The sequence below is a fragment of the Hyaena hyaena genome, unplaced genomic scaffold (assembly GCF_003009895.1).
Source record: "Hyaena hyaena isolate Hyena2069 unplaced genomic scaffold, ASM300989v1 scaffold_44, whole genome shotgun sequence".
NCBI lineage: Eukaryota > Metazoa > Chordata > Mammalia > Carnivora > Hyaenidae > Hyaena > Hyaena hyaena.
Genome location: NW_024080676.1, coordinates 4,798,065 through 4,825,162, shown reverse-complemented (window position 1 = coordinate 4,825,162; position 27,098 = coordinate 4,798,065). Strand labels below are relative to the sequence as shown.

Below are 27,098 nucleotides of genomic sequence, written 5' to 3'. Positions count from 1 at the left end.
GACTGCGGGTGCGCGGGGGAGGTGCAGGGCGGGCCCAAGCGTTGCTGACACGTGGGGAGCGAGGAAGCGACCGGGGAGGAGGGGTTGGGTGTGTGGGTAGGTGTGTCTGCGAGTGGGAGAAACCAACCCAGACCACCTCAGCGTCTGCATTTTCTCGTGTTGCCTACCCGGCGGAGAAAGTACTCAGCTCTCCCAACAACCGAGAGCCCCTCCTAGGTAGGTACCGAGAGCGAACACCAGCAGGCTCCAGCCGCGGCACTGCGCTACCCGCGACGACCAGCAAACAGTCCCCTGCTCGCGCGTTCCCCCCCCCCGGCCCGGCGCGGTGGTAGGGCCCGGCGGCGACGTCACCCATTGTTTACAAATCAACCCGAGCCGGTAGGATTCCGGCTCCCGCGGCTGCAGGCGCGCGGCGAGAGTGCCTGGCGGGCTCCCGCTTCCGCGTCCGCCCCGGCCCCGGCCCCCGCTCCGGCCTCAGCACCGTGCCCCGCTCCGCCGCGGCCCACCGAGCCCCGCGGGCCGCCGAGCCGCCAGCGCCGGCCGCCGAGCTCCGTGCGCCCGGGCGGGGGGCCATGCCGTGCCGGAGGGAGGAGGAAGAGGAAGCCGGCGAGGAAGCGGAGGGGGAGGCGGAGGAGGAGGACGACGACGACAGCTTCCTCCTGCTGGAGCAGTCGGTGACGCTGGGCGGCTCGGGCGAGGTGGACCTGCTGGTGGCCCAGATCGGCGAGACGCTGCAGCTGGACGCGGCGCAGGACAGCCCGGCCTCCCCGTGCGCGCCCCCGGGGCCGCCGCTGCAGCCCCCGCGGCCCCCGGCGGCCGTGCGGGCGGACAAGGCCCGGCCCCCGGCGCTGCCGCTGCTTCTGCCGCCCGCGCCGGCCGAGGCTGTGGGCCCGGCGCCCCCGGGGGCCCTGCGCTGCGCCCTCGGGGACCGCGGCCGCGTGCGGGGCCGGGCTGCGCCCTACTTTGTGGCCGAGCTCGCCGCAGGCCCCAGCGCGCTGTCCCCACTGGCCCCTCATCCCGGCCTTGATGGGCCTTCGGGAACCAACAAGCAGGACACCCCGCAGCCGCTGTCGGGCCCGTGCCGGCGAGGTTGGCTGCGGGGCGCTGCCGCCTCCCGCCGCCTGCAGCAGCGACGATGGCCCCCAACCGGGACGCGCGCCCGCGAAGACGACCCGCACCGGCTCCTGCAGCAGCTGGTGCTCTCGGGGAACCTCATCAAGGAGGCGGTGCGGAGGCTTCAGCGAGCCGTCGCCGCCGTTGCAGCCACGAGTCCAGTGGGCGCAGCTGGGCCGGGAGGCGGCCGCGGCGGACCGGACCCTGTCGCCCTGCAGCCCTCTGGCGCTTTGCACTGACCCCGGGCCCCTCGAGGAGGAAGAGGACGCCGCTTCGCAGACCCAACAGCGTCCTGCCCTCACCAACCGTGAGCTGAAGCCGCCGTCGCGGTCCTGGGAGCGACCGCCCAAGCTGCGGAGAGGCGCGTGGGGAGAGACCTCAAGACGAGAAAGAACTTACGGCCCCAGCGAGGCTGTCGGAGATCAAGAGCGCGGAGAAATGCACGGGCCGGGGCCCAGAGGTGCCGCGTGAAAGTTTCCTCGGCCACCTCGGGGCCAAGGACCTGCGATAAACAGAGAACTATGGCAGCTACTTGCATCGACTTGTACCTGACTTAACTCTTGGGGGCGTTGTGTGCTTCGATTGTTTAAAGATAGGGTTCCAAGGGGCAGGTATCGCCTGGGCTTTATTAACAATACTTGAAAACTAATGATGCGCAAACATTTTATTTTCTGGTGAAGAACTTAGTGGAAATGGTGCTACATTTTGCCGTGCAAAGAAATTCCAGAGGGAAGAGGAATGGAAAAGCTTGGTGGTGTGTGGGTTGCCATCACCCTCTTTTTCCCACCCAGTTGGTGTTCGGTGGAGGCGGGAGGTGTAAACTCCAGTTAGCGGGTTAGAGGGAGGTGGAGAATTTTGAAGGTGGGTAGATTTGGAGTTGAATGTGGACTCTTAACTGACTTGACCTTGCCACCTGTGGTTCAAGGTCACAGTTTGCTCTCTGGCTGAAGGCTGTGGGGTTCCTGGAAGAGCTAAATTCACCCCTAGGTCTTTTCTTTCTCTTGCTCCAACAAGAACCCTGTCTGTGCTTTGCTACCTTTTGGAGTCTCCCGAAGACACACAGAAAACAGAGAGGTTGGGCAAGTGGGGAGAGTTATTTGTTTTTTTGTGCTTTCCTCTTTCCAGAACTCCTCCTCCTCCTCTTTCCCGGAGGCCACTCTTGGCCTAGCCATGAGCTTTCTCAGAAAGTCGTAAACAGTGTTCCCTGTCCTCCCCGCCAGACTCACTTATTCCGCCCTATCTGGTGTGCGGTTGGGGTAGATGAGACCCTGGCCGTTCTGGCCGTCTGGGGCGGTGGGCCTGAGCCTTCGTGGGTCCTCATCCCTCAGTCTTCTCCTGTCACCGGCTCTTCTTGTGAGTGACTGAAACTGTTTAAAATGTGACTCTCCGAGTGGAGAACCCGCTGGCTTTACCCTTGTGAAACTTGACGGCACTTTGAGGAAAGTGCCACCCCCCAACTTTAAGGTAGCTAAACAGATTTTAAAAATAGTTTCAATGGCTTGTTCATCCTCCAGATGTAGCTATTGACGTACACTTCGCACCGGAGTGTCTGAACTTGTGGTGGTCCTGATTTATAGGATTTCTTAATTAAAATGTCTGCTGAATAAATTTGGTTTCTGTTTTGGAGCATGTTTGGCTTTTTGGTGGAAGGTGGGGGAAAGAAAAGCACATAGGGGATACCTTGATAATGAAGGGGGAGGGTACTTGGGGGAACCTGGGCTGAGGGTCGGAGCCAGCTTTGCTCCGCAAAGAATACTGGTGGAGCTTCAGGACGTCGTTGTTTCTGGGTTGGTGTTACACGAAATCGGCAAATTAAGTCCAGATTTTTAAAAACTGCTAGATGGGCTTCCATCCCCTTTGTGGAATAAGAACATATTCCAGAAATGCTCTCTAGGCGGGAGGGCAGAGGCCAAGAGACTTGATGTGTCTGGAGAGGGGTGGGGAGGGGTGCTTTTCATCTGGATTTGTGCATGTGTGAGGAATGGGAGGGCACAGGCAAAGCCAGCCTGTTTCCTCTTGGAGACTAACCCAGTCCTGAGCTGTGGCCTAGGGAAGGGAAAACAGTTCAACAGCACTGTATTTGGTAGTGTTAAAATAGCTTGGTTTGAGCAGGCGAGGGTGAGATTAACTGAAGTTTTCCTGTCCTCAGGCCTATTTTCCCCAGGCATGGAGCCCTGGTTGAGTCCCTCCAGACTTGGTCCGGCCCAGAGTTCTACCACCCAGCCCCCTCAGGAACTTCTCCTTAGCCCCTTTTCGTCCCTTGCCTGCCCATCGTTTTCCCAGCGGGGGTGCAGGGGAAGGCTAGTATTCAGAGACCCAGGCCTGACTCGGCCATGCTACCTACTCACCCATCTGTATCATGACGAGCAAGTCCCTGCTCTGTGCGTGTTCCTTCTCTCGTTAATAAAAGAATACTACTTAATAGGCAGTTGGGAGGGTTGAAGGAAGATCAGAGATGTCTGGGATAACTTAACATCCTCCAAAAATGTTGGTGGCTAATTCTTGGCCACATCCTTGGTCAGGGGATCAAATGTGCCCCACTTTGCCCTCACTAACTTTAGCCGCCATAATACAGGCTGTCCCCAACCTCTTGCTACTGTACCCTATAAGTCCCTCTTCCTAACTCCTTCCAGAAATCTGCTTCCACGTAACCTTCCAGACCAGTCTGTTTTCTGCTTTCGTCATTCTGGGGGTAGTATTCACTGGGCACACATGTGCCAGGGGTTACTATTCTGGGTTTCCTCCCATTAAGTCATGGTTTTATGGGCCATAACGTAGGGACTGTTTTCTCCATTTTATAGATGAGGACACTGAGGCGCAGGAGACTGAGTGACTTGGCCTGAAGTCACCACCTTTATTTTTTAATGTTTTATTTTGAGAGAGAGTGCGGCTCACCTGTGGGCACGTGCCAGCGGGAGAGGGGCAGAGAAGGAGAGAGGATTCCAAGCAGCCTTCACACTGTTAGCACAGGGCCCGATGAGGGGCTCAATCTCACAAACCTTGAGATCATGACCTGAGCCGAAATCAAGAGTCAGGAGCTTAACCGACAGCCACCCAGGCGCCCCTGAAGTCACCACCTTTTAAGTGAACAAGTTGGGATTTGAACCCAGGCAGTCTGGTTCTAGGATCTCCTGTTCCTCAACCAGACCTTCTAGTCTCCTGTACCCCCTGTAGGAGACTTCCTTGACACCATTTTCTCCCATGTTGGGTTTATTAGGGTTTCTTAAGAGCATCCCACTAAATACCTTAACACAATAGTGTCACTGTTCTCAAACTTGTCTTGAACACCAGCCACGTATATGCAAAGTACTGGGGCTCTGGGATGGGTTAGGGTTTGAGACCTCCTGGAAGAATTCACAAGCAGCTTTGGGGCCAAGGCCTTCACATAAGACAGTAGACATTGCATAAGAAGGGTGTGGATAACAAACGGTACATGGCTGCTGCTTTTAGAACCTTGAGTTGTCTAAGATAAGGGCATCGGGCCAAGATGGTGCAGTCTCAGCCAGGGCAGGTGTCCTGTGGGTCTGCACTGTTCCCAAGAGCACTTGGAAATGAAATTAGAATGGTGCCTGCAGACAAGGAGAGAAGCTGGGACCTGAGAAGCTAGGTATAGAGAAGGAAAGAGAAGTGTTATCTGTTAAGGGTACACACTCTGTCGACACCTTTTATGAGACATTACTCTTTACAATGGGGAGAGGGATGAATTGGTGGCGGTAGTATGGGGTCCAGACTCATGGCTGTTAAGCTGATCCTGTTGCCTCCTCCCTGAATCTACCACATCTCTCCTGAACAGCCCCCTCTATGGATTCAGCCATTTGCAACGGTTGTAGAAGGCCAAAGCCTGGGCCTGGGCCTGGGCAAGTATCTCTGCATTGAGGCAATGGCCCTTTCCAAGTGTTGGAGCTTGGGATAGCCCATTCCTAGTACTTGGCCCAGGAATGACTGTGGCTGGGATATCCCTAGCCCTTTGGAGTAGTTGGGCACAGAACTGGGGGGTGGGGCGGGGTGTGAGATGGCAGAATTGAGACCGCTCCCATCTTCTGAAGGGGCTTGACCTAGGTTTCCCTGGTAGCATCTGGCAAGTTTTGAGCTCTTAGGAGATCAGAAAAATAGGGAAGTGGCAAGGAGAAGCTGATTGTTGGGGTGGGGGTTGATCAGGAGCTTCATGTGTGAAGTTACAGGGACGGTAGCCTGCTGCCTCATAAATGATTAGGAGTTGGAGTGAGGGAGCTGTGCTGAAGATAAAGACTTGGCAGTTAGAGCTGAGATGGGTGGATGGATCCTAGGAGATGCTCTCAGTCGGGAAGCAGTAATAACACTAGCTCATGTCCATAGTGCTTACCGTGTGCCAGGCTCTGTTCTAAGTACTTTACAAAGACCACCTCATCACATCTGTGTGGGAGGAAGGAGAGTAAATAACAAGAATAGACAGAAAGTAAGAGTAGAACCAAGAGAAGCCAAGGAAGGGAGGCTGAAGAATGGACTGTAAGGGATGGCGGGTTATGTGAGTGTGTCTGCACATGCTTATGTGTATGCACACAGACGGCTGCATCTACATTATCTCTCTGTACAGCCTCTGTGACTAGGTCCACGGTATATAGAATCAGATCTTAGTGACTTTCACTGTCTTTAAAAAAATTTTTTTAACCTTTGCTTATTTTTGAGAGACAGAGAGAGAGCACTAGCTGTGGAGGAGCAGAGAGAGGGAGACACAGAATCTGAAACAGGCTCCAGGCTCTAAGCTGTCAGCACAGAGTGCAACGTGGGGCTTGAATGCAAAAGCTGTGAGATCATGACCTGAGCTAACGTCAGACGTTTAACTGACTGAGCTACCCAAGCTCCCTCCTCCTCCCCCTCCTCCTCCCCCTCCCCTCCCCCTCCCCCTCCCCCTCCCCCGCCTCCTCCCCCTCCTCCTCCTCCATTTATTTTGAGAGACAGAAAGCATGAACAGGTGAGGGGCGGAGAGAGAGAATCCCAAGCAGGCTCGGTGCTGTCAGTGCCCAGCCTGACGTGGGGCTTAATCTCACAAACCATGAGATCATGACCTGAGCCAAAATCAAGAGTCAGATGCTTACCCCACTGAGTCACCCAGGTGCTCTGTGACTTTCACTGTCTTTTTTGCACCCCAAACTTATTCAATTTCCCTGCCTCAGCACCATTAAACAAAATAGGTCTTGAACATCTGCACTGTGAGTTCCTCCCCTCTTTAACCCAGCTGAAGCAAAGTACCATCTATGGTGCATCTGGAGAAAGGTGATTATGACTCCAGTCTAGGGAAGATTTTTGGGAAAACCTAGGAAATCATTTTTCACCCATGCTAGGTCATGGAATCTAGTTTCGATGGTAAAAAAGAAACAGGCAAAAAGGCAGGCCAAAGGTAACAAGAAGATAACCAGCTTGTGACTTTTTTTAACCCACCCAAATCAATAAGCCAAACAAAAACTGCCTGAACAGCCTATCAGCTGGGGGTTGTGAATTTTACCTTCTCTGAGTCAGTTAATTGATAAGGGGAAGCAGTTAATAAACTTGATATCAGATTTAGTTTCCATTCTATTGTAGCATAAGATGACGGGTCCTACAAAGTGGTTTCAAGGGCCAGCCTTGCTGTGGTAGGACAGTTTGTGACTCAGGAGCTGTCACAATCGTGGGACACCCAAGCTTATAGTCCCCCTGAGCCCTGCCCTTCAAACCCGTGCAGACGGGGCATCTTGTGCCTTCTTGCCTCCTCAGGCAGGCCTATCCCTGAAAGCATCTTCAGTTGCTCCTTCTGCACGTCCTCCATGGCCGTTAGACAGGATCAGGTCTCTCCTGGTTGAGCGAATCCTCCCGTTGGCCCAGTTTTTCCTTTTTAGCTGCTGTCCCTCCTTTCCCATCTTCTTTGAACTTCTAGGAACCACAGCTCCTCACCGTGCCCCAAGCACCCCACCCCCCTGGCCTCTGTAGTTCTGTTGAAATCGCCCCATTTGTTTGCTCTGCAAATATCTGCTAAATGCCCATACCAAAGCAGCGTTGTTAAATGCAGCTATGTTTTGGGCAGTTGTCTCAGCATTTTTACTAGCATTAGCTCAGTGAATCCTCACAACCCTGTGAGGCAGGGACTTTATTCCTGTCGGAATTCACAGATGAAGAGTGTGAGGTTAGGTCAGGTGAAGTGACTGGCCCGAAGTCACAGGAAGGAGCTTTAAAGGAAAGAGCCAGAATTGCCACCCAGGCATTCTGGCTCCAGAACTGACATTCCAGTTGCCACAAGGTACTCTGTGGAGGCCCATGGGTTTTTCTGGTTTGGGTTTTTGGTTTTTTTTCTTTTCAAAGTCCGTCTTCTCTTTTCCTCTCTCTTCCCACCAAGGCCCTTATCACATGGTGCATGGATGTTATAACAGCCATCCAACTGATCTGGCTGACCGTAAGTGTCCCCTTCCACCTCAGGCCGTCCCCACACTGAGTGGCCTGATAATCCGCCCAACACGTGCTCCTCATCTTGTCTTCTGCCATTAAACAATATCTAATCTCTCTGGGAAGAGAAGACATTCACATATGAGTTCCTGAGATAACCCTGTAACGACAGTAAATATAATGAAGAATAAGAACAAAATGAACTCCGAGATCACTCCCCGCAAAGAAATTACATGATTTTCTCAGCACAAATTATAGGCGGGTGGACGGGGTAGGCACACAGAACTTCATCTGAGCACTGAATTTGAATTAGAAGGGGATGGGTTTTATTGTTTTTAATGTTTATTTTTGAGAGAGAGCACAAGTGGGTAAGGGACAGAGAGAGAGGGGGACACAGAATCCAAACAAACCTCCAGGCTCTGAGCTGTCAGCACAGAGCCAGACATGGGGCTTGAACTCACAAACCACGAGATCATGACCTAAGCCTGTCAGATGCTTAACCGACTGAGCCACCCAGAAGGGGATGGGTTTGCTGATGGGGTATTAAGAGCTGTGATCCCAGGCTGAACTCAGCACAAACCCTCCCCTTTGTAATATTTCCTTCTGCTCCTATCTACTAGTCCCAATCCTGACCTTTCAAGGTTTGGGATGAAGGAGACTGCCACCTTTTTCAGATTAAACCTCATCTAGACTGAGTATTCCCTTCTTCACTTCTGGTAAGTATTCCCAGCACTTACCTATACAACAGGGGCATATGCTCAAGCAACTAGTCTTCAGAGGAAACAAGTTTATGCTTTTTTTTTTTTTTTTTTTTTTTTTTTTTTTTTTTTTTTGAGAGAGAGAGAGAGACAGCGTGAGCAGGGGAGGGTCAGAGAGAGAGGGAGTCACAGACTGAAACAGGCTCCAGGCTCCGAGCTAGCAGTCAGCACAGAGCCCGACGCGGGGCTCGAACCCACGAACTGCGAGATCAGGACCTAAGCGAAAGTCGGACGCTTAACCGACTAAGCCACCCAGGCACCCCAACAAGTTTATGCTTTTTAAAGAAACAGATGGAAGAAGTCTTTATTTAAGAGGCAGGATTTTCCACAAAAAACAAAGTAGTGGCCTTCATGCAATAGCTTCCAGAGACCATGTCTTATTATTCGAGTGTTTATTATTTGCTCTTTACTTCCCATGCGTTATCTAATTGAATACTCAGATAATTTTTTCAAGGTAGGCTGTATTCTTATCCCATTTCGCAGATGAGTTCATGGAGATCACTAGGTTAAGGACTCAGCCCCCAGCCACACAGCTGCCCGTGTGGAGGCAGTGCAGGGCTGCCTGCAGAGCCCACGGTCTTATCTATTATGCCTCCCAGGAAACTGTTAAGGTCAGGACACTTGTTCCGCCTTCAGTTATGGATGGAAAACCATGAAGATGTGCCGCATGGGAGAGGTTTTGCCCCTGAGCCTGCGGGAGCCTGCACAGTGTTCAAACGAATGCACCTCTGAGTGGAAACCTCTCTGGGCTTCTATGGCTAAATGAGGCAATAGCACTAGACCGCCTAAGGCTGCGCTCTCCCTGGGCTGACATTCTGTGATTACTGTGCATTGGTGGAAGAGGGGGGAGCTAATTGAGTGAGTTAGTAATTTGGTTGCCAGGGTAACTCTTTCCTGATTGGAAGGAAGGGATCACAGGGTTCAACATAGACTTTGCTGGATAGGAAAGTGGTGTCTGATCTTCATTCCATGTCTTTGCTTATGAGCTGGAAAAAGAAGGGTGAAAATTGAATCCAAATATTGTAGCGTTTATGCCTAATTTAGAATGAAATCCTGGGGTGGCAGACTCTGCAGTTCTGTGAGGTGTGGCATTCCTTTCTCCACATCACTCGTTATTTGCCCATTTCTGTGTTTTAATTTATTTTGTATTTTTCTCATTGACTCTATAGCTTGTTCTTTTATCTCCTCCAGGCTGTTTTCTCTTGCCAGCTAGCTGTCTTCATAGGACGCTGAGGATTTTTAAGACTATGGTCGTGGCATACCTGGCTTTCCCCAGCTCAGCCTAGGGATCTGGGCTATGCTTTTCAGGGTTCTGATGGTGGGCTGTCATCTTGGACAACTACAGGGGCGTCATTCACATTGTAGTATGTGTGTGGAGTTGTACAGTGAACAATATTGGAGTATGTATGATGGTATTGGAAAGAGGCCTGAACTGGGAGCCCAGAGACCTGGGTTATAGACTCTGTTAGCGCTTTGACTTTCACAAGTGACTTTGGTAGGTGACTCTGTCCTGTCCCCTTCCTGGACTATTTTTCCACCTATATATAAAGTGGTCTAATAACTTAAGTCATTTGTGTAAACCTTGACTTATTTCAAAAAAGATTTTGGGTTGACTAGTAAGGCCTGAAATATTTTTTAAAAGATGGACAGTTTAGGGTTATACTGTATTTAAAGTGCCTGATAGTAGGGATTAGTTTTCTCCAGTCTTTCTTTTTAATTTTTTAAAAAAATTTTTGAGAGAGAGAGTGTTCACATAGGGGAGAGGGGCAGAATGAGAGAGAGAGAGAAAGAGAGAGCAAGAGAGCAAGAAAGGATATCTTTAGCAGTCTACTAAGCATGACGAGGCTCAATGGGGGTTCAACACAGGGTTTGATACCATGACCCTGCGATCATGACCTGAGCCAAAATCAAGAGTCAGATGCTTGGCTGACTGAGCCACCCAGGCTCTCCTCCAGTCTTCCTTTTTTAAGGACAGAGTAGTACTACATGAACCCCATGGTTGAGTTTAGTCTTAATCCATCATTACAAGAAGCCAGCACAGTTGGTGCAGTGGCATCGACTCATGGCCAGTTTGGCCCTGGATTGCTCCTACCCCTTTGACCTCCAGGAAATCCCATTCCCAGTAGGAAGCGGGGCTGAGGATCTCATGGGTACTCCAATGCCGGAGGAAGTCAGCACCTGACCACCTTCTTCCTGCTCAGCGTACAGATGTGGCAGCCACCTACACTCTCGGAGCTCCCCTTCCTCAGTGTTAGAGCCTCCTAATCACCCTTCCCTTGCCGAGCAGCAGTGACAAGCCTCCCAACATTTTCTGCACAGGGTGTGGGAAACAGCTGGCTTGACGTGCTCTGGAGGCACTTCTTACCAACTATCAGGGGCAGAAGGGATGGGGAGGCATAGACAACAGGCATGGAGTCCAAAAGGGAGTTAGAAAATCAGGACTGTAGGGGTGCCTGGGCGGCTCAGTTGGTTGAGCATCTGACTCTTGATTTTGGTTCAGGTCTTGATCTCAGGGGTTCTTTGGATAGAGCCCCAAGTCATCGGGCTCTGCACTGACAGCCAGGAGGCTGCTTGGGATTCTCTCTTTTCTTTTCTCTGCCCCTCCGCTGCTTGCACTGTCTTTCTCTTTCTCAAAATAAATAAAAAAGAAAAGAAAAGAAGAGAAAGAAAGAAAGAAAGAAAGAAAGAAAGAAAGAAAGAAAGAAAGAAAGAAAGAAAGAAAGAGAAAAACGGGACTGAATCATACAGCAGTCAAACCCAAAAGCACTTTTGGGACCATGACATGCCCTTCTTTCATGAGAAACCTCAGCCCCAGTCACTTGGCTACCAAGGGGCAGTCCTGGGTAGGAAGTAGTAGGGACTAGAGACTTCTTCAGTATGTGCCAGTCATGGTGGACTTTTTCCACATCTCACTTCTTGTCTATTGTACAGAAGGAAACCAAAGCCCACATGGGTCGATCAACTTGTCTAAGGACCCCATTTAATAAGTGGCCTTGAACTCTGGATACTATGTTGCCTAGTGTGGCTCCTTCCTGGAGGGAACAGGCTGCAGTAACTCAGAAAGGGAGGGATAGACAGGCTGTTATGTCACTGCTTCGGGAGAGAATGGCAGCAAACATGCTAAGGGCAAAGAGAGGAGTCCTTTCAGACACTGCCAGCCAGCTTTCCCACCGTGGGTTTGTATCCCAATCAGCCCCTTACCAAGAGTCGCCCCAGCCTTAAGGACTGCCTTGTGAAACAAGTCCACTTAATGACCACAGTAGAAAGAGAAAAAAAGTGATGAGCCTCCCAGTCTGCAGTGACAGGCTGATCTGATGTCCTTTGCTAATACAGTCAGAGGCGGCTTCATAAAACTCCATCACTGACTAGTAATCCAAAAGGCTCTAAGGTTTTAGTGAATGGGATTGGTCCAAAACCTGACCTCACTTTCATTTAATTTCATGCCAGCACCAATGCACACCCAGCCACACAGACCCTGCTTAACTAGTGAGCTGCTCAGACACAAAGGCGCTCTAATTACCATCCACAAGCGGGGCAGACAAGGATTTCAAGTGTTTTTAAGGTTTATGGATTATAGAAATGTGTTCTCTGCATCTTTCCCACCGAGGGCAAGTATAAAACCCAACAATCAACTCAACGCATTTATTAAAAACAAGTATTTCAGTTAAGTTAAAATCCTACAATCAGGATAGCCACAATTCCCGACACTCCGGTGCGAAGCGTAGATATGTCAATAGCCACATCTGGATGATGAACAAGCCATTGAATCTTATAAAACTATAACACCAACGAAACGGTTTTAGATCCCTCAGAGTAAGTGAACAGTATGTTAAAGCACTTTACCACTATTCACAATGGCAAAGCCTGCAGCTTCTCCATTTGGAGGGTCACATTTTCTACTCGGTTTCCTTCACTTACAAAGGCGAGCTGGCATGGCTGGGGGAGGGGCAGAGGGAGGAAATCAACTCCGTCTATCCAGGGAATTGCAGCTGTTATTGCAAATGGCCCCGGAGAGTCCATTATAAGCTGCTGTGCGAGGCTGTGTCCCCGGAGTGCACGTCACGTGGCGTCTCCCCAGCCCCCAGCCCTGGCCCCGAGGAGCACCAGCGCCACTCGCTTGGAGTAGAACAGTAGAGCCGAGGGGGAGTGCGGGGACCCGAGGCTAAGACTCTGGCAGTTTCTGTGAGAGCCCAGGGCGCGGCCGCCCGCAGAAGTCACCGGCGCCCGTCACGTCCCCGCCTCCCCATACCCGCGGTGGCCGCGGTGCGCGTGTCCTTAGGAGACTCCAGTACTTGCAAAACACCGAGCTCTTCTCCCGAGTACAGGCAGAACCCGGCAACTCTTCTGCTCTACTGGAGCCCCGGAACCCTGCCTGCGCTCAGGAAACCGTGACCTTGAACCCGAGGAGGAGAGGCCCGGCTGTGAAAGTATTTTAGAGAGGAAGGAGGGTTCACTCCACTTCCCAGCTTACCCTTTCCCCAGCACCGCCCGCCCCCTCCTCCCGTCCGGGTCTCGCACACCACCTTTCCCTGCCACGCCGAGAACCGCAGCCAGTTGCAAAACGGGGGACAGAGAAAACGTTACTCCTATTCACTTCCCAAGAAGGTCCTTTCACGGTACCGCGTGTTTTGTATTAAGAACCAGCACCCGAAAGACATGAGATGCGTTTTTTTTAAGAGTCACAAATTTTCAAGTCTGGCAGTTTGAGGTTCTCCCTGAAATGACCGTCTACTCATGTTCCCCTCCCCCAGAGTGGATCAGGAACCAGCCCTGAAAAGGTAAAAGTAACTGGGATCATCCTCGTCTTTGAGACGCTCGGCGATCCTGAGAAGCGTGGAGGGTGGCCACGTGGTCGCCGGGCCGGAGGGCCCAGAGAGGCTGCGTGGGGCTGCAAGCTGCAGCGTCCGGGCTGGTCACGCCAAATAAGGAGTCCTCCTGAACGTGAGCTTGGAGTGCGCTCTGTAATCTGCCTCACAACAGGGCCAGCCAAGTTCTGTTTCAAACACATTGGGGCCCTCCATCAATTCCCCGAGGAAATATTCGCGGTTTTCCATTCCTCGTCTGCATTAGCTTATTTTCCCCGTTTCCAACTGCGCGAGTTCACCAGCCTGAATAGGGATACAGCCGTCAGAGGAATCCCTTGCCCTCCAGGCAGAGGCTGGCGCTGTGGCCACTCCGGGGTGTTAGCTGCCAGGTACCAGAACGCCATCGCCAGTTCTGAGCTGCGCGCTCCTCCCGGACGCACCGGGGTCGCTGCAGGCCGCGCGAGGGCTGCGGGGCGAAGGAGGCTCATGCACTGGGGCCGACAGAGGCCCCGGGAGCCGGCGCTGGGGAAGCTTTGCGTGTAACTGCAGCCGTCGCGAATGTAGTCTCCGCACCGCCTCCTTGATGAGGTTCCCCGAGAGCACCAGCTGCTGCAGGAGCCGGTGCGGATCGTCGTCGCCGGTGCGGGATTCGGGCTGGGTCCCGCGTCGCTGTTGCAGGCGGCGGGAGGCGGCAGCGCCCCGCAGCCAACCTCGCCGGCATGGCCCGGGCAGCGCGCTGGGGCCTGCGGCGAGCTCGGCCACAAAGTAGGGCGCAGCCCGGCCCCGCACGCGGCCGCGGTCCCCGAGGGCGCAGCGCAGGGCCCCCGGGGGCGCCGGGCCCACAGCCTCGGCCGGCGCGGGCGGCAGAAGCAGCGGCAGCGCCGGGGGCCGGGCCTTGTCCGCCCGCACGGCCGCCGGGGGCCGCGGGGGCTGCAGCGGCGGCCCCGGGGGCGCGCACGGGGAGGCCGGGCTGTCCTGCGCCGCGTCCAGCTGCAGCGTCTCGCCGATCTGGGCCACCAGCAGGTCCACCTCGCCCGAGCCGCCCAGCGTCACCGACTGCTCCAGCAGGAGGAAGCTGTCGTCGTCGTCCTCCTCCTCCGCCTCCCCCTCCGCTTCCTCGCCGGCTTCCTCTTCCTCCTCCCTCCGGCACGGCATGGCCCCCCGCCCGGGCGCACGGAGCTCGGCGGCCGGCGCTGGCGGCTCGGCGGCCCGCGGGGCTCGGTGGGCCGCGGCGGAGCGGGGCACGGTGCTGAGGCCGGAGCGGGGGCCGGGGCCGGGGCCGGGGCGGACGCGGAAGCGGGAGCCCGCCAGGCACTCTCGCCGCGCGCCTGCAGCCGCGGGAGCCGGAATCCTACCGGCTCGGGTTGATTTGTAAACAATGGGTGACGTCGCCGCCGGGCCCTACCACCGCGCCGGGCCGGGGGTGCGCTGTACGGTTGGGAGACGGGCGCCCGCTGGGCCCGGGTGCAGGGGGAAGCCTAGCTGCTTCTGAGTCCCCCAGCCGCGAGTGCTGTGTGCGGGAGAGCACTGGGGGCCGGATACCCGCTCTGTCAGCCGGGCGTGGTTGGCATTTCCAGAAAATGAACACCGGCGTGGACTCAGTTGGTTTCTTCCACACACAAACACAGACACTTACACCTACACACCCACACACTCCCCTCCTGTAGGCGCGTCAACTCGTCTGGATTTGGTTTTTGCGCTTTTGAGGTCCGGGTCTGGGACCAGCGTCTGGGAAGTGGTGACCCGGCGAATGAAGGGAGGATGGAGAGGAGAAGGGGAGGATCTCTCAGGCGAGAGATCTGTCTGGAGATTAGGGAAACGAGGCTGACAGCGATGAAAAGGAAGACCAGGACCGTGTGGTGTGGTGGAGTGCGAAGGGTAGGTGGTAGAGTTAGAATTGGCAAAGAAACGCCACAGAGGAATGTTTCTTGACCAGGAGCATGGGTATATGGAGGCCTGGACTGGGGCTGGCATTCCTGGAGAGGAGGAGGTCGTTCGTCTGGGGCGGCGGGGGTGTGAGCTGAGCTAGAAAGTTCTAAGAATGCCTCAGCTCAGCAGGGGAGTATCTTCTCTGAGGGGGACACAGGAGAGGAAAATGATCTGTTAAGATGGAAATGGAGATGTGGATCAGTTTAACTCTTCAAGATAGCATGGTTGGCTTAATGATTAACCAAGACTTCATTTTTTTTAAAAGGAGGAGGGATAGAAAAATGATTCTTTTCTGTCTTGTTGCCTGGAAGTTTTAGATCTTTATTCAAAACCCCAAATCCCGCAGGCCTAACTTCCAAACCGTACACTTGTAGGTAGACTTTTGGTGGCCCAGCCTTTACAAGCCAATCAGGGGAGGTATACTATCAGGGTGAGAAATATTCAAAACCAGATAATGGTCATGGTTGAACAACTTAGTAAATTTACTAAAAATCACTGAATGGTCTCTTTTTAAAAAAACACACACATAACGTTTATTTATTTTTGAGAGGGAGAGAGAGCATCAGAGGGGGATGTAGGGGGACAGAGAATCCGAAGTGGGCTCCACACTGACAGCAGAGAGCCAAATGCGGACTGGAATTCACGAACCCTGAGATCATGACCTGAGCTGAAGTTGGACGTTCAATGGACTGAGCCACCCAGGTGGCCCTCTCTCTTTTTCCAAAAATATGTATTCATTTTGAGAGAGAGGGAGAGAGAGAATCCCAAGCAGGCTCACCTCAGCACAGAGCCTAATGTGGAGCTGGATCCCACAAATTGGGAGATCGTGACCTGAGCAGAAACCAAAGAGTGGATTTTTCAACCAGCTGAGCCACCAGGAGCCCCTGAATGGTCTCTTAAGATGAGTGAATTTCATATGTTAATTAAATGTCAATAAAGCTGTTTTAAAAATTTAAATTATTTTTAAAAAATTTAAAAATAAAAAACCACAATGCATGCACACAGAAATACAAAAGTCAGGCAGTAGGGGGCTACTTTAGAATAGGCAGCAGGAGAGTAGCCTAATTTAGAAAGGGGGTGCCAGAGGAAAAGACTGGATACTGAGATCCAGATAAGGAGAAACAAGGGTGTTGGTGGGCAGTTCCAAGGATGGAATTACAAAAGCAAACCTTCAAGGAGAGATGAGATGGAGGGAATAGGTGAGTAGTTGTTTATAAAGTGTTGGGCTTCTTCTTGCTAAGTGTGGAGAGAAGAATGTGGGAATAAAGGAAGAGGCAGTTTGAAAAAAGCCAGGGAATTTTTAAATCTTGGAAATGTGGACCTCTACAGGGTGTCATAAAATTCATCATCTCTTTTTAGTAGATTCCTTAGGATTTCCTATATATAATGGTCATAACATCTGCAAAGAAAGATAGTTTTACTTGTTTCTAGTCTGGAGGACTTTTATCTTTCTTGCCTGGTTGCCCAGCTAGAATTCCTAGAACAACGTTAAGGAGAAATGGTGAGGGCAAACATCCCTGTCTTGTTCTTGATCTTAAGGGAAAGCATTTGGTCTTTCATCAAGTGTGATGTTGGCTGTGGGTTTTTATAAAAACATGGCTCCATCAGATTGATGACATTCCCTTCTATTCCAGGTTTGTCAAGTATTTTTATCACGAAAGGCCCATCCCCTCATTTTAAATCATTATTCTTTTTTAAATTTTATTTTAGAGAGAAAGAGAAAGTGTGTGTGTACATGTAAGCAGGGGAGGGGGCAGAGAGAGAGAGAGAGAGAGAGAAGAACCTAAGCAGGTTCCACGCTCGGTTCAGAGTCTCACAACCCTGGGATCATCGCCTGTGCCAAAATCAAGAGTCAGGGCACTCAACTGACTAAGCCATCCAGGTGCCTCTTAAATTTATTATTCATGTGAAAGTATGGTCAAGGCAGACATTTATTAGCTTTAATATTCTGAACCTAATTATTTAAAAACTTAAGATGAAAATAATTAGTAGCAATTTACAATTTGTGTTTTAAAAATTTTTTTGTGTTTATTTTTGAGAGAGAGACAGAGACAGAGTGCTATCAGGGAAGGGGCAGAGAGAGAGAGGGAGACACAGAACCTAAAGCAGGCTCCAGACTCCATGCTGTCAGCACAGAGCTGGATGTGGGGCTCAAAGGCATGAACTGTGAGATCATGACCTGAGCCAAAGTTGGACGCTTAACCGACAGCCACCCAGGTGCCCTCAATTTGTGTGTGTGTGTTTTAAAGTTTATTTTAAAAGAGAGCAAGAGAGAGAGAAAAGTAGAGAGGGAATCCCAATAAGCTTGAAGGAAAGTCTGGGAGGGGCAGAGAGCACAAATGGGGAAGGGGTAGAGAGAGGGAGACACAGAATCCGAAACAGGCTCCAGGCTCTGAGCTGACAGCACAGAGCCCGACGTGGGGCTCAAACTCACAAACTGAATTGTGAGATCATGACCTGAGCCGAAGGCCGGTGCTCAGCTGAGGTGTCTGGGTGGCCCTGTTGATTCAGTGGCTGACTCTTGATTTTAACCCAGGTCATGATCTTGTGGTAGTGGGAGGGAGCCCCACATCCAGCTGCTCCCTGGGCTTGGAGCTTGCTTAAGATTCTCATTCCCTCTACCCCACCCCAACTCTCGTAACTGCATGCTCTAAATATATAAATATTAAACAAAACAAATAAATAATTCACTTTAGATGGATGTATGTGTCAATCTTTTTCAATGCTAAAAAATATTAATGGTAACATCTAGGTGCTGGGTAACAGGACAGGTCACTGTCAAATTCTTTCACTTTTGTTGGCCGAAAAATTTTAGAATAAAATGCTAGAAAAAATAAGCCACAGAAAAGAGCTGATTAATTTTATGGCTTGCTTCAGAACTGCTCGGGACATGGAGCAGGGGGTGGGGAAGGGGGCGCGCAGGGCTGACAACTGGGAAGGAAGCAGCAAGGGAACAGCATGCTGGCAGGTTGCCTGTCACACGGCAGGGGAATTGTGTAGACTCATTCTCCAGTGTTGAAAGGATGCAGACGGTCTGCTGCAGGCCAAGCAAATTCTTGACCACTGTGGAGGGTTTCAAACTGTATGGCAGGAATGAGGCTTGACGCTGTTTTCCGAGGCCAGTGGCATCCCTGAGTGGTGAGCAATGGGCAGAAATGGACTCGCCTCTTTGCCAGTCCCTTTGTTGTCGCCCGGTGCCTGGCAGGGAGACTGGAGGAACTTAGCTGGTTGGGGGTTGCTGCGGGGGGTGGGGGAGTGTATGGAGGGAATTTAAGAGATTAGGGGATTCACACTGAGATGCAAAGAGGTGCTAATGAGATATTAAACACCTCTCGGTGGAATAGCAGCTGAAGAAGCTGCAAACAGAGAAGGCAGACGTGGAAAATGTCTTGAAGTTGCTGATAGGGTGGGAAAGAGAACAGGCACGGGCCAGGGATGTCTGTAACTTGGTAGTTAAACTGGATGAACGGCTTTGGGCTAACAGTGATTCAGCAGTGTGAAAGATTTTGCCAGGAAGAAAAGACTCGAGACTGGGGAAGGGGCTGAGGGGTGCAGGCAGCAGGTGGAGACTTGAGTGCACTGCGTTGAATGGAGCTCCCTCCAGATTCCTGTCTGCCTGGAACCTGTAAATGGAACCTTATTTGGAAAGACGGTCTTTGCAGATGTAATCAAGCTAAGATGAGGTCAAACTGGAGTCAGCCGGGCTCTGATGCAGTGGCTGGTATCCTTATAAAAGAGGGAAATCTGGACACAGAGACACACAGGGAGAAGGCTGTGTGTCCACAGAGGCAGAGATGGAGAGGTATTGGCACAAGCCAGAGAACACCAAGGATTGTCAGCAATCACCAGAAGCCTACCGAGAGCATGGAACAGCTCCTCCCTCAGAGTCCTCCGAAAGGACACCTTGATATTGGACTTCTGGCCTCCAAAACTGTGAGAGAATCAATTCCTGTTGTTTTAAGGCACCAAGGTTTTGGTAATTTGTTATAGCAGTCCTAGGGAACTAGAGCGAGTAATTTCAAGAAATTGTGTAAAATGTGTAAGCCGTGGAGAAATTTATTGAAGGCTCTGGGGGAGTTCTGAGAATCAGTGGAAAAACTGAAGGGCTGAGGGCCTCTCTGATAGATGTTGGGTCACGCTACGCCCAGTGACATCTACCATGAGAACAGCAATAAAGAATGAAGAGATAAAAAACAAGTGGCCAATAACCCCTTTCTGGGTGTTCATCATAGGTTAAAAAAAAAAAAAAAAGGCCACATCAGGAACACACCTCCACAGGGACTCTTAGGGATGACCCCATGTAGGCGGATGCAGTTAGCACTCCTGCTTCTGGAACTGCAGAAAAGCTTGTGATGTCCTTGCCAAAGGGACAGCAGCAGGAAGGAGAGAGTAGGAGTCAAGGCAGGCACTCTTGGATCTACAGAGGTCTGGGCACTATCTGGATGCCTGGGACAGCAGTGGAATCGACAGAACTGGAAATCAGGAGACACAAGTTCAGGTAGCCTAATTCAGTATTAAAAAAAAAAAAGATTCTAGTTTTATTTATTTGAATAGATAATACAGCCACGTGGTTGAAAATTCTAAAGGTCAAAATGAGAAAACTGGGAGTCCCGCCCCCATCCTGTTCCCAGCCACCCAGCCTCCCTCCCTGGAGGCAAACTATACAATTGTTTCTTCTTCTTTTTTTTTTTTTAATTTACTTTTTTAATGTTGGCTTATTTTTGAGAAAGAGACAGAGCACAAATGGGGAAGGGGTAGAGAGAGGGAGACACAGAATCTGAAGCAGGCTCCAGGCCCCAAGCTGTCAGCATAGGACCCCACGCAGGGCTTGAACTCACAAAACCGTGAGATCATGACTTGAGCAAAAGTCAGACACTTAACTGACTGAGCCACCCAGGCACCCCGATCATTTATTCTTTTAAAGATGTGTGTGTGTGTATCTTTATATTTGCATTTTGCCTCCCCTTGTTAGCGAGAAGCTGTAACAGAAGCTGCTGTTTGCTTCCCAGCTACCATTCTCCCGTTAGGTGAACCCCATGTTATGGAAGCACAAGGGCTCTAGTATCACACGTTTGAGTTTCTCTGGCAGCTGGATGGCGCCATGTGATTACGTTCCGGCCAGCAAGCTAGAAGTCAGAAGTGTGCAAGTGTAGTGTGGTACTTGTGGAAAGTCACCCTGGTAGGAAGGGGGCCAAACCTTTCTTTTCACCGTGTTGCCTGGAATATGGAGGTGATAGAGCTCCTGCAGCCACGCCATCTATGAAAAGAGCAGTGCATTTGAAGGACTCTCAACCAATGTCTGAAGACTCCAATGCAGTCTTAGACTGCCTACCTCTGGGTCTCTTTTCTGTGAGGAAGAAATAACATTCTACCTTGTTTAGGCCAACCAGAAGCTTTGTAAAGATAGTGCTACTATAATCAGAAAACCTTCAAAGATGGTTTGCAGAGCAATGTCAGGCAGGCAGGCCTGTGAGAAGTATTCAGATCAGGAACTGAAGCCAATAATGATTGTAGCCACCACATACTGATTATTCTTTTTAACAGTTTTATTGAGATATAATTTACATGCCATTAAATTCACCAATTTAAGTTGTACAGTTCAGTGGCTTTTAGTATATTTCCAGAGTTGTGTAACCATCCCCATAATCTGACTTTAGAATATATGCATCACCCACAAGAAACTTTGTACCTATTAGCTCCACAGAAAAGTGCTTTACAGATATTTCCTTCAGTCTTCCAGTAACCTCTGGAAGACTAAAACCTCTGAGTTTGGTTTTATCCTCTTTATGGAGAAGAAAACCAAGGCCCAGAGATAAGAAAACTTGCCCAAGATCACACAGACTACTAGTGCCAGAGCCAGGATTCAAACTCTGTTTTGGTTGATGCCTCGACCTGCCCGTCTCAAACCACTACCCACATGCTGTTACCCAGGCCCAGCAATGTGGTCTTTTGCCTCTGCCTAGTTCTTCTTCCCCAAGGCCTTCAGTGCCTCTGCCAGGAGTCATGCCCTATTTCTGGTCCCATTGCGGATGCCCTGCATGTTTGCTTGGCTGGGTGCATGCAGCTTGTGTCTGGACACTAGCCTCTTTCCCTTTAATCCACTCTTCTGGCAGATCAACTTCTTAAAGCCCAACGCTGCTCAGGCTATCCACCTCTCCCACTGTGAATATGTCCTGAGTAAAACCCTCAGCTCCTTGACACAGTATCCAGAACTGTCAGAGGACTGGCCCTGATTCACGCTTCCAACCGTCTCTTGTCTTCCGCCCCCACAGAAGCCCGTTGCTACAGTTACACTGGGTCCTTGCCAACTTCCAAACACACCTTATAGGTTCTTGCCTCTTGTGTCTGGTGGTGTTCTTCATGCAGAGAATGCTTTGTCCCACATCTCTAGCCATCTAAGTCTTGCTCAGTCTGTGAATTGAAGCTCCTTCATGAAGCTGTCTCTGCTTTCCCCCATAGGTGGTGGTGGTTCCTTTGCCCTCTGATCTCCCATCCAGTTCAGTTCCCTCAATGGGGGCTCTTAGAGCATTCTTTATTTCAGTAGTTACTTGGACTGGTCTAGACTGTAAGACCCTTAAGTTCAGAGGTTAGAGTTGTCTGATTGGCCAGGCATGAGTTCTTTGCCCACCTCTATAGCCAGAGATAGGGTCAGTCATACCCAAAACTCTTGGACTGAAATAGGGAAGCAGAGGATCCCTTAAGAGATGCTGGGTGCATCAAAACAAAAACCTACATCCAGTATTGGCAGGACGTAGCTTTTCCATAAGGTGTGAGCAACTTAATTGTTTCATTTATTACTTCCTTGATTTAATTGATTAATTTGGTTCTTTATTCATTCAACAAATAGTTGGATAGGCAAAACTCAAAGAGCCTATTGTCTAGGGAGGGAAGCCAAAACCAGTCAAGCAATCTGTAAACACATCTAGAAATGCAACAATGGTAATCTGAGATGCAGTCGAGTCCCCAGAGGATTTTCATGTTTCCCAATCCAAATGACTGTGTGAAGTCATTTTAACTGGGCAACAAGCCTTTCACAATTAGAAGTGGTCCTTTACATTCACATGTTCCAAAAGAGGTACCCCTGGACTTCATTCTCACTGAAGTGTGAATAAATGAATGAATGAATGAGCAAGGCAGTTTTCTCTTCCTACATCCTTGAAAGAAGATGGATCATATGGGTGGGGATGACTGTACAAGCCTACAGAGGGCTGAAGGACAATTTCCTTTACTTTCTGATTTTGAATGAGGAATCTTGCAAGCTGACTCTGAAGGCTCCCCTAGAGAACAGAGAGGTAGGGGACGCCTTGGGGCCTTTTCTGACCTTCATCCTACTTCCTAATAGCTACAGAAACTTTATGTGCAAAATTTCTCTCCATACCAGAGCAATCTCCATGAAAATGGGTTATAGAGGCAGAAAAAAGGATCCATCCAGGCTTCAGCTCACATGACTGTGGAGATAACACCCAACACAGCGAGTTTATAATGTTCCTGCCCATTCCTGAACATCACATATATGTTACTGCTTGGAAACTTAGCCATCAGCACTTGGGGCCTCCTGACCTGAGGTCTGGATGTTTTTGATTAGAGGGCCAGAAAGATTCCAATTCGGAAAGATTTGGTCAGTTTTTAGTACTTTAAACTAACCCGGCAGGACTCAGGACCACTCCAAGCCTCCCTCAGATCCAACCCCTGCGTCAGGCCTGGCTGCCTGCGATACCTTCAGGCTTTCAGAGAGGTTTGTTCCTCGCCTCTGTTGAAGCCCAGACCGCCTGGCCCTGTTGCCCTCAGCTACAGTCTGAACTTTCTGAGGTAGGATTCATGACTCAGTGCTCAGTGCTGAGCTCAGTGCTTGACAGATGGTAAGTCCCAATCACAAATGCTCCGTGACTGAATGTGCTTCCAGTGTTTCTCTCTGCCAGCCTTTTGCCCGTGACCTGGCTGTTTCCCAGCTTGTTTTCCTGGCTGGGGAAAATGACCCCGAGTTATTCCCCTGGGGTTCCAGCCCTGACCTGGGTTGTTTTTAGCTGCACAGAATTGGTTCTTCTTCTCTTCACCCCATTGAGTTCCTGCCTCCACTCGTCCTGTGGCCAGTCTTGAAGAGGATTCCACGGCAAAGCTGGAGATCATTTCTTTTTTTGCCATATAGAATAATGTGTGAGTCTTGGGTGTGTCTGAAGGAGACTGAATGGTTAAACTTTGCCCCAACCCCCAATAAACAGGCGTCCCAGGAAACAAGAAAATTGGGAGTGATTTGTAGCATACATTTGTCCTTTAACACCCTGCCCCCCACCCCCCGCCTTAGTGGGTAATTCCCCACTGGGAGAACTTTGGTGGGAGTAGGGCTCTCCTCCAGGCAGAAAGGTAAAGGCACGGGACCTTGGCCTAGCCAATCAGATGTTTTCACTCATGACCCCTTCTCTCCAGGGAGTGATGGGGAGACCTAAGGACAGATGAGAAATCAGCGGAGGGGTGAATGTGCTGAGTCAAGCTGCAGTGAATGGTGTGAACTTGGTTGTAATTTTGGCTCCCTAGCCCCCTTCCTTCCTGCCAGCTCTTCAACCTAGTATCCTTACAACAAATCCAGTTTCTGTTAGCCAAAGTCACTTTCCAGTGCTTGCGATCCAGATTGACATAAACCTATTTCACGTCTGGAGGAGGCGGATTGAATAAACCAGGGAACATCTGTAAGGTGGAATACTACACAGCAGTTCAAAATGGTAGTGACAAATCTATGTGTCCTGACATAGATCTCCAAGATGCACTTCTAAGGATAATATGTACAATATATCACAGTTTATCTAAAAATTAAAGGAAGCCTGGCTCAGTTGGTAGAGCATGTGACTCTTGATCTGGGGGTTGTAAAATTGAGGCCCATGCTGGGTGTAAAGATCACTAAAAAATATAACCTAAAAAAAAAAAAAAGGAAAGAAATGCCTTAAGAGAAGGACTTTGCTTTGTTCACACTTATATTTCCAGGCCTAGAACAGGACCTATCACATAGTAGGTATTTGATAAATATATATATTTTAAATGTTTATTTTTGAGAGAGAGAGAGAAACAGACAGACGGTGAGTGGGGGAGGGGCAGAGAGAGAGTGAGAAAGAATCTGAAGCAGGTTCCAGCTCTGAGCTGTTAGCACGGAGCCCGACATAGAACTTGAACTCATGAACCACGAGATCATGACCTGAGCTGAAGTTGTATGCTTAACTGACTGAGCCACCCAGATGCCCCTCGATAAATGGTTTCTGAATGAATGTACTGTATGGAAAAAGATCTGGAAGAACATATATTAAACTGAAAATAGTAGTTTCTTAGAGGAGGGACTAGAATGTAGGGGTGGTTGACGAGGGAGATTTTATCTGTATTATTTAAATTTTTTTAACAAGGGGAATATCTTCATGTGTGTATTATTTATGTAATTAAACAATATAAAAAAGAGGCTTGAAGTTTGTTGGGGGTGGGCAGATGGAGGTGCGGTGACATTTGTGTCTCCTTTGGAGCCCTGGCCTTCTTCCCTTCTCCATACTTCTGAATTCCTAGGAGTCTTTTCTCTGCTTTAAGATATAGTCCTCTGTAATTCTAACCTGCCTTCTGTTGTATGTGACTGATGTGTGTTCATTTGATCTCTACCAGTCTGTAACTCCTTGAGGTCTGGGGCCACTTTTCCATGACCTTCTGTTCAGCCAGACTGTTGGCAACAAGATGACTTTCTGAACTTTTCATGAATACCTGCCTACAGCTATGCTTATCACCAGGCTGGGAATCAGCACCTAGACTGAGGAAGGAGGATTTCAGGGGAGCCGTGGCACCCTTGCAGAAGCCGGGCAGGCTTGTCGGCTGGGGAGTACTTTTATAGCACTCAGCAGCAATACTTACCTTCAATCCAAATTTAGAGAGGAATAGTTGGTTTCGAGGAGAAACACTCTCCTCTCCAGGTAACCGATTAAACTGTAACTGTAAGTAATGTATGGTCTTATCAGACAGCAGTGGAGATAGAAGTATTATCTGAGAAATGCCTGGCATTCTTAACATTCATCGCATTACCTTGACCATATATCTAGTCTCAGTATATGCCAGACGCTGTGCTGCCAAGCAGCTTTTCAAAGATGATCTCATTTAAATCTTCACCACATTGCTCTGTGAATTATTATCCTCATTTTCCAGAGGAGGAAATGGAATCAGAAAGTTAAGTAAGTTGTCTGGGTCATAGTTAGAAACAACGGAGCTAGGATTTCAAAGCAGGCTTACTGGCTCGAGTCCATGCTCTTATACTGGGCTGTATTTCTCCTGACATTAAGGACTTTGTATAAAAAGGTCATCAAAACAGATAAACCAGAAACAGAGTTGTGTGGTATTCTATCTGGTTGTTGCACTGATACTTTAAAGTTGCGAACATTGCTCCTTCGTGAGAGCATCCATTGAATCCAATCAGTCAGTCAGTTGATGCTGTGCATAGATGTAGTCTCTGTGCATGTGTGGTAGGAAGTCTAGTTGGCAACCTTTACAGGAAATAAATAGTCACACAAACAACTACATAATTTTGAGTGGTTATAAAAGCTATGAAGGATGAGTATAGAGTGCTCTGTTAAAGTGTAGTTAGTAAACTGATTTAATACAGTGGGGGTCACGGAAGCCATCCCAACCACTGACGTTAGAGCTGAGACCTGACCAATAATAATGTGAAAAATGGGACAGCCAGCAAAAGCAACAAGTGCAAAGGCCTGAGACAGGAAGAGTTTGTTGAGAAACTGAAACACGTGTGGGTAGAGGTTAGTGAAAGAGGAGCATGCTGGCAGGAACCTCACATGAAAGGATGTCTAAAGGACCCCCAGGAAAAACATCCCTAGAAAAATCCTGCACAGTGAAACAGTACAGAAAAAAAACCAATGCTTTAAGTTTACAATATTCTCACATCTGTTGCCTCCCTTAATCCTCACCGGAAGCCCATGAGGCAGGGAGGGCAAGCAGAATTGTGATTATTTCTATCACTGAGCATTAAAGCATTAAAGCTCAGTCGGGGACAAAGTTATGCAGCTTTTGGTTCCATGTTTCAGACCAGAGAGGTAAAGTCTGTGGGTTCTCTGGGAAGCCGGAAGGGAGAGTGTAGGAAGAAGCAGAAGTGACCCACGGCTATGCTATGTGACTGTCTGAAAAAAGCGGGCTGTGAACGCAATGTAATAGCTTAGTACTTCTTGGTTGCGCACTGTAACTACCTTTCTAGGCATCTCTGTGTCAGGACAGAAAACAATCTTGCATTTTATTATTATTATTATTATTATTATTTTCGAATCTTGCATTTTAGAGAATTAACTTACAGTCAATTTCATATTCGACAGCTATATGATTATGAGATTTACACATCAGGAAATAATTTGAGCGTCGGATGGCGACTTCTGACTTGAACCTTAAAAAGTAGGTGGAATCCGAAGGGCTAATCACAACGAGAAACTACAACCCCCAGCAGGTCTCGGGGCGGAGTCTCCTCTGGGATCCTTTCTTTTCCGACAGGGCTTGGGGGGGGGGGTGACCAATGACCGTTAGCTATTTGAATAGACCAATAATATTATGAAACTGTTTAGGTTGAGGAGGGGCGGTAAAGTCATCCAATCGCATGGAAGAGGGGGAAACATCTTAGCCAATCCAAAGGCTGGGGGGCGGAGCCGGAGATGGGGGGCGGTGAAAGCAAAGTTTGCTGACTAAGATGGCGACAGAGGCGCGGAGTGAAGGGGAGGTGCCAGCCAGCGATTCCCGCCGGAGGTGAGCCGAGTTCTTGGTCCAGCTTCCTTGGAAACGAGGCCAAGGGCTGGTCGTACTGACGCTTTTCCTTTGGGTCATGGTGACCCAGCGGGGCTACGCTTTGTTGTTTCCTCCAACGACGTTTCGCACCTTCACGCCTGCGGTCTGGTCCGGGAGCCGGATCCAGCCAGTCCTCTCCTCGGTCCCGCTGATGCCCTCCGGAGGTCGGTCCGCAGCGTCGGCTGCAGGCTGACCGGTTGGTGGTGGCAACTCTGCTTACTTTTGGGCTGAGACTGACTCATCTTGGTGAGGAAACTCAAGCCCAGAGCTGTTAAGCGAATTCCCTAACGTCACACAGTGCCGG

The 27,098-nt window shown here is 50.0% G+C and overlaps 3 protein-coding genes across 4 annotated transcripts in view; 2 read left to right on the top strand and 1 right to left on the bottom strand.

The window, feature by feature from the left end:
- The first annotated feature begins 390 nt into the window (after positions 1 to 390).
- On the top strand, positions 391 to 2,739 carry LOC120230549 (GSK-3-binding protein FRAT2-like). The gene has a single exon (XM_039230159.1). The coding sequence runs from the start codon at positions 573 to 575 to the stop codon at positions 1,350 to 1,352; it is 780 nt and encodes a 259-aa protein (XP_039086090.1). The 5' UTR covers positions 391 to 572; the 3' UTR covers positions 1,353 to 2,739.
- A 9,153-nt stretch (positions 2,740 to 11,892) lies between these two features.
- Positions 11,893 to 14,412, bottom strand: LOC120230551 (proto-oncogene FRAT1-like). Its single transcript, XM_039230161.1, has one exon. It carries the CDS (start codon positions 14,222 to 14,224, stop codon positions 13,448 to 13,450), a length of 777 nt encoding a protein of 258 aa, XP_039086092.1. The 5' UTR covers positions 14,225 to 14,412; the 3' UTR covers positions 11,893 to 13,447.
- Positions 14,413 to 26,698: 12,286 nt separating this feature from the next.
- The window catches only part of ARHGAP19 (Rho GTPase activating protein 19), a 61,829-nt gene continuing 61,429 nt past the window's right edge, over positions 26,699 to 27,098 (top strand). For both annotated transcript variants that reach the window (XM_039230255.1, XM_039230254.1), the window contains exon 1: positions 26,699 to 26,755. In XM_039230255.1, coding sequence (XP_039086186.1) covers positions 26,700 to 26,755 — 56 coding nt within the window. In that variant the 5' untranslated portion in view covers position 26,699. The remainder of the gene's footprint in view (positions 26,756 to 27,098) is intronic.

Coding starts and splice junctions, on each gene's coding strand:
- LOC120230549 (XM_039230159.1), top strand. CDS start 573: ATGCCGTGCCGGAGGGAGGAGGAAGAGGAAGCCGGCGAGGAAGCGGAG.
- LOC120230551 (XM_039230161.1), bottom strand. CDS start 14,224: ATGCCGTGCCGGAGGGAGGAGGAAGAGGAAGCCGGCGAGGAAGCGGAG.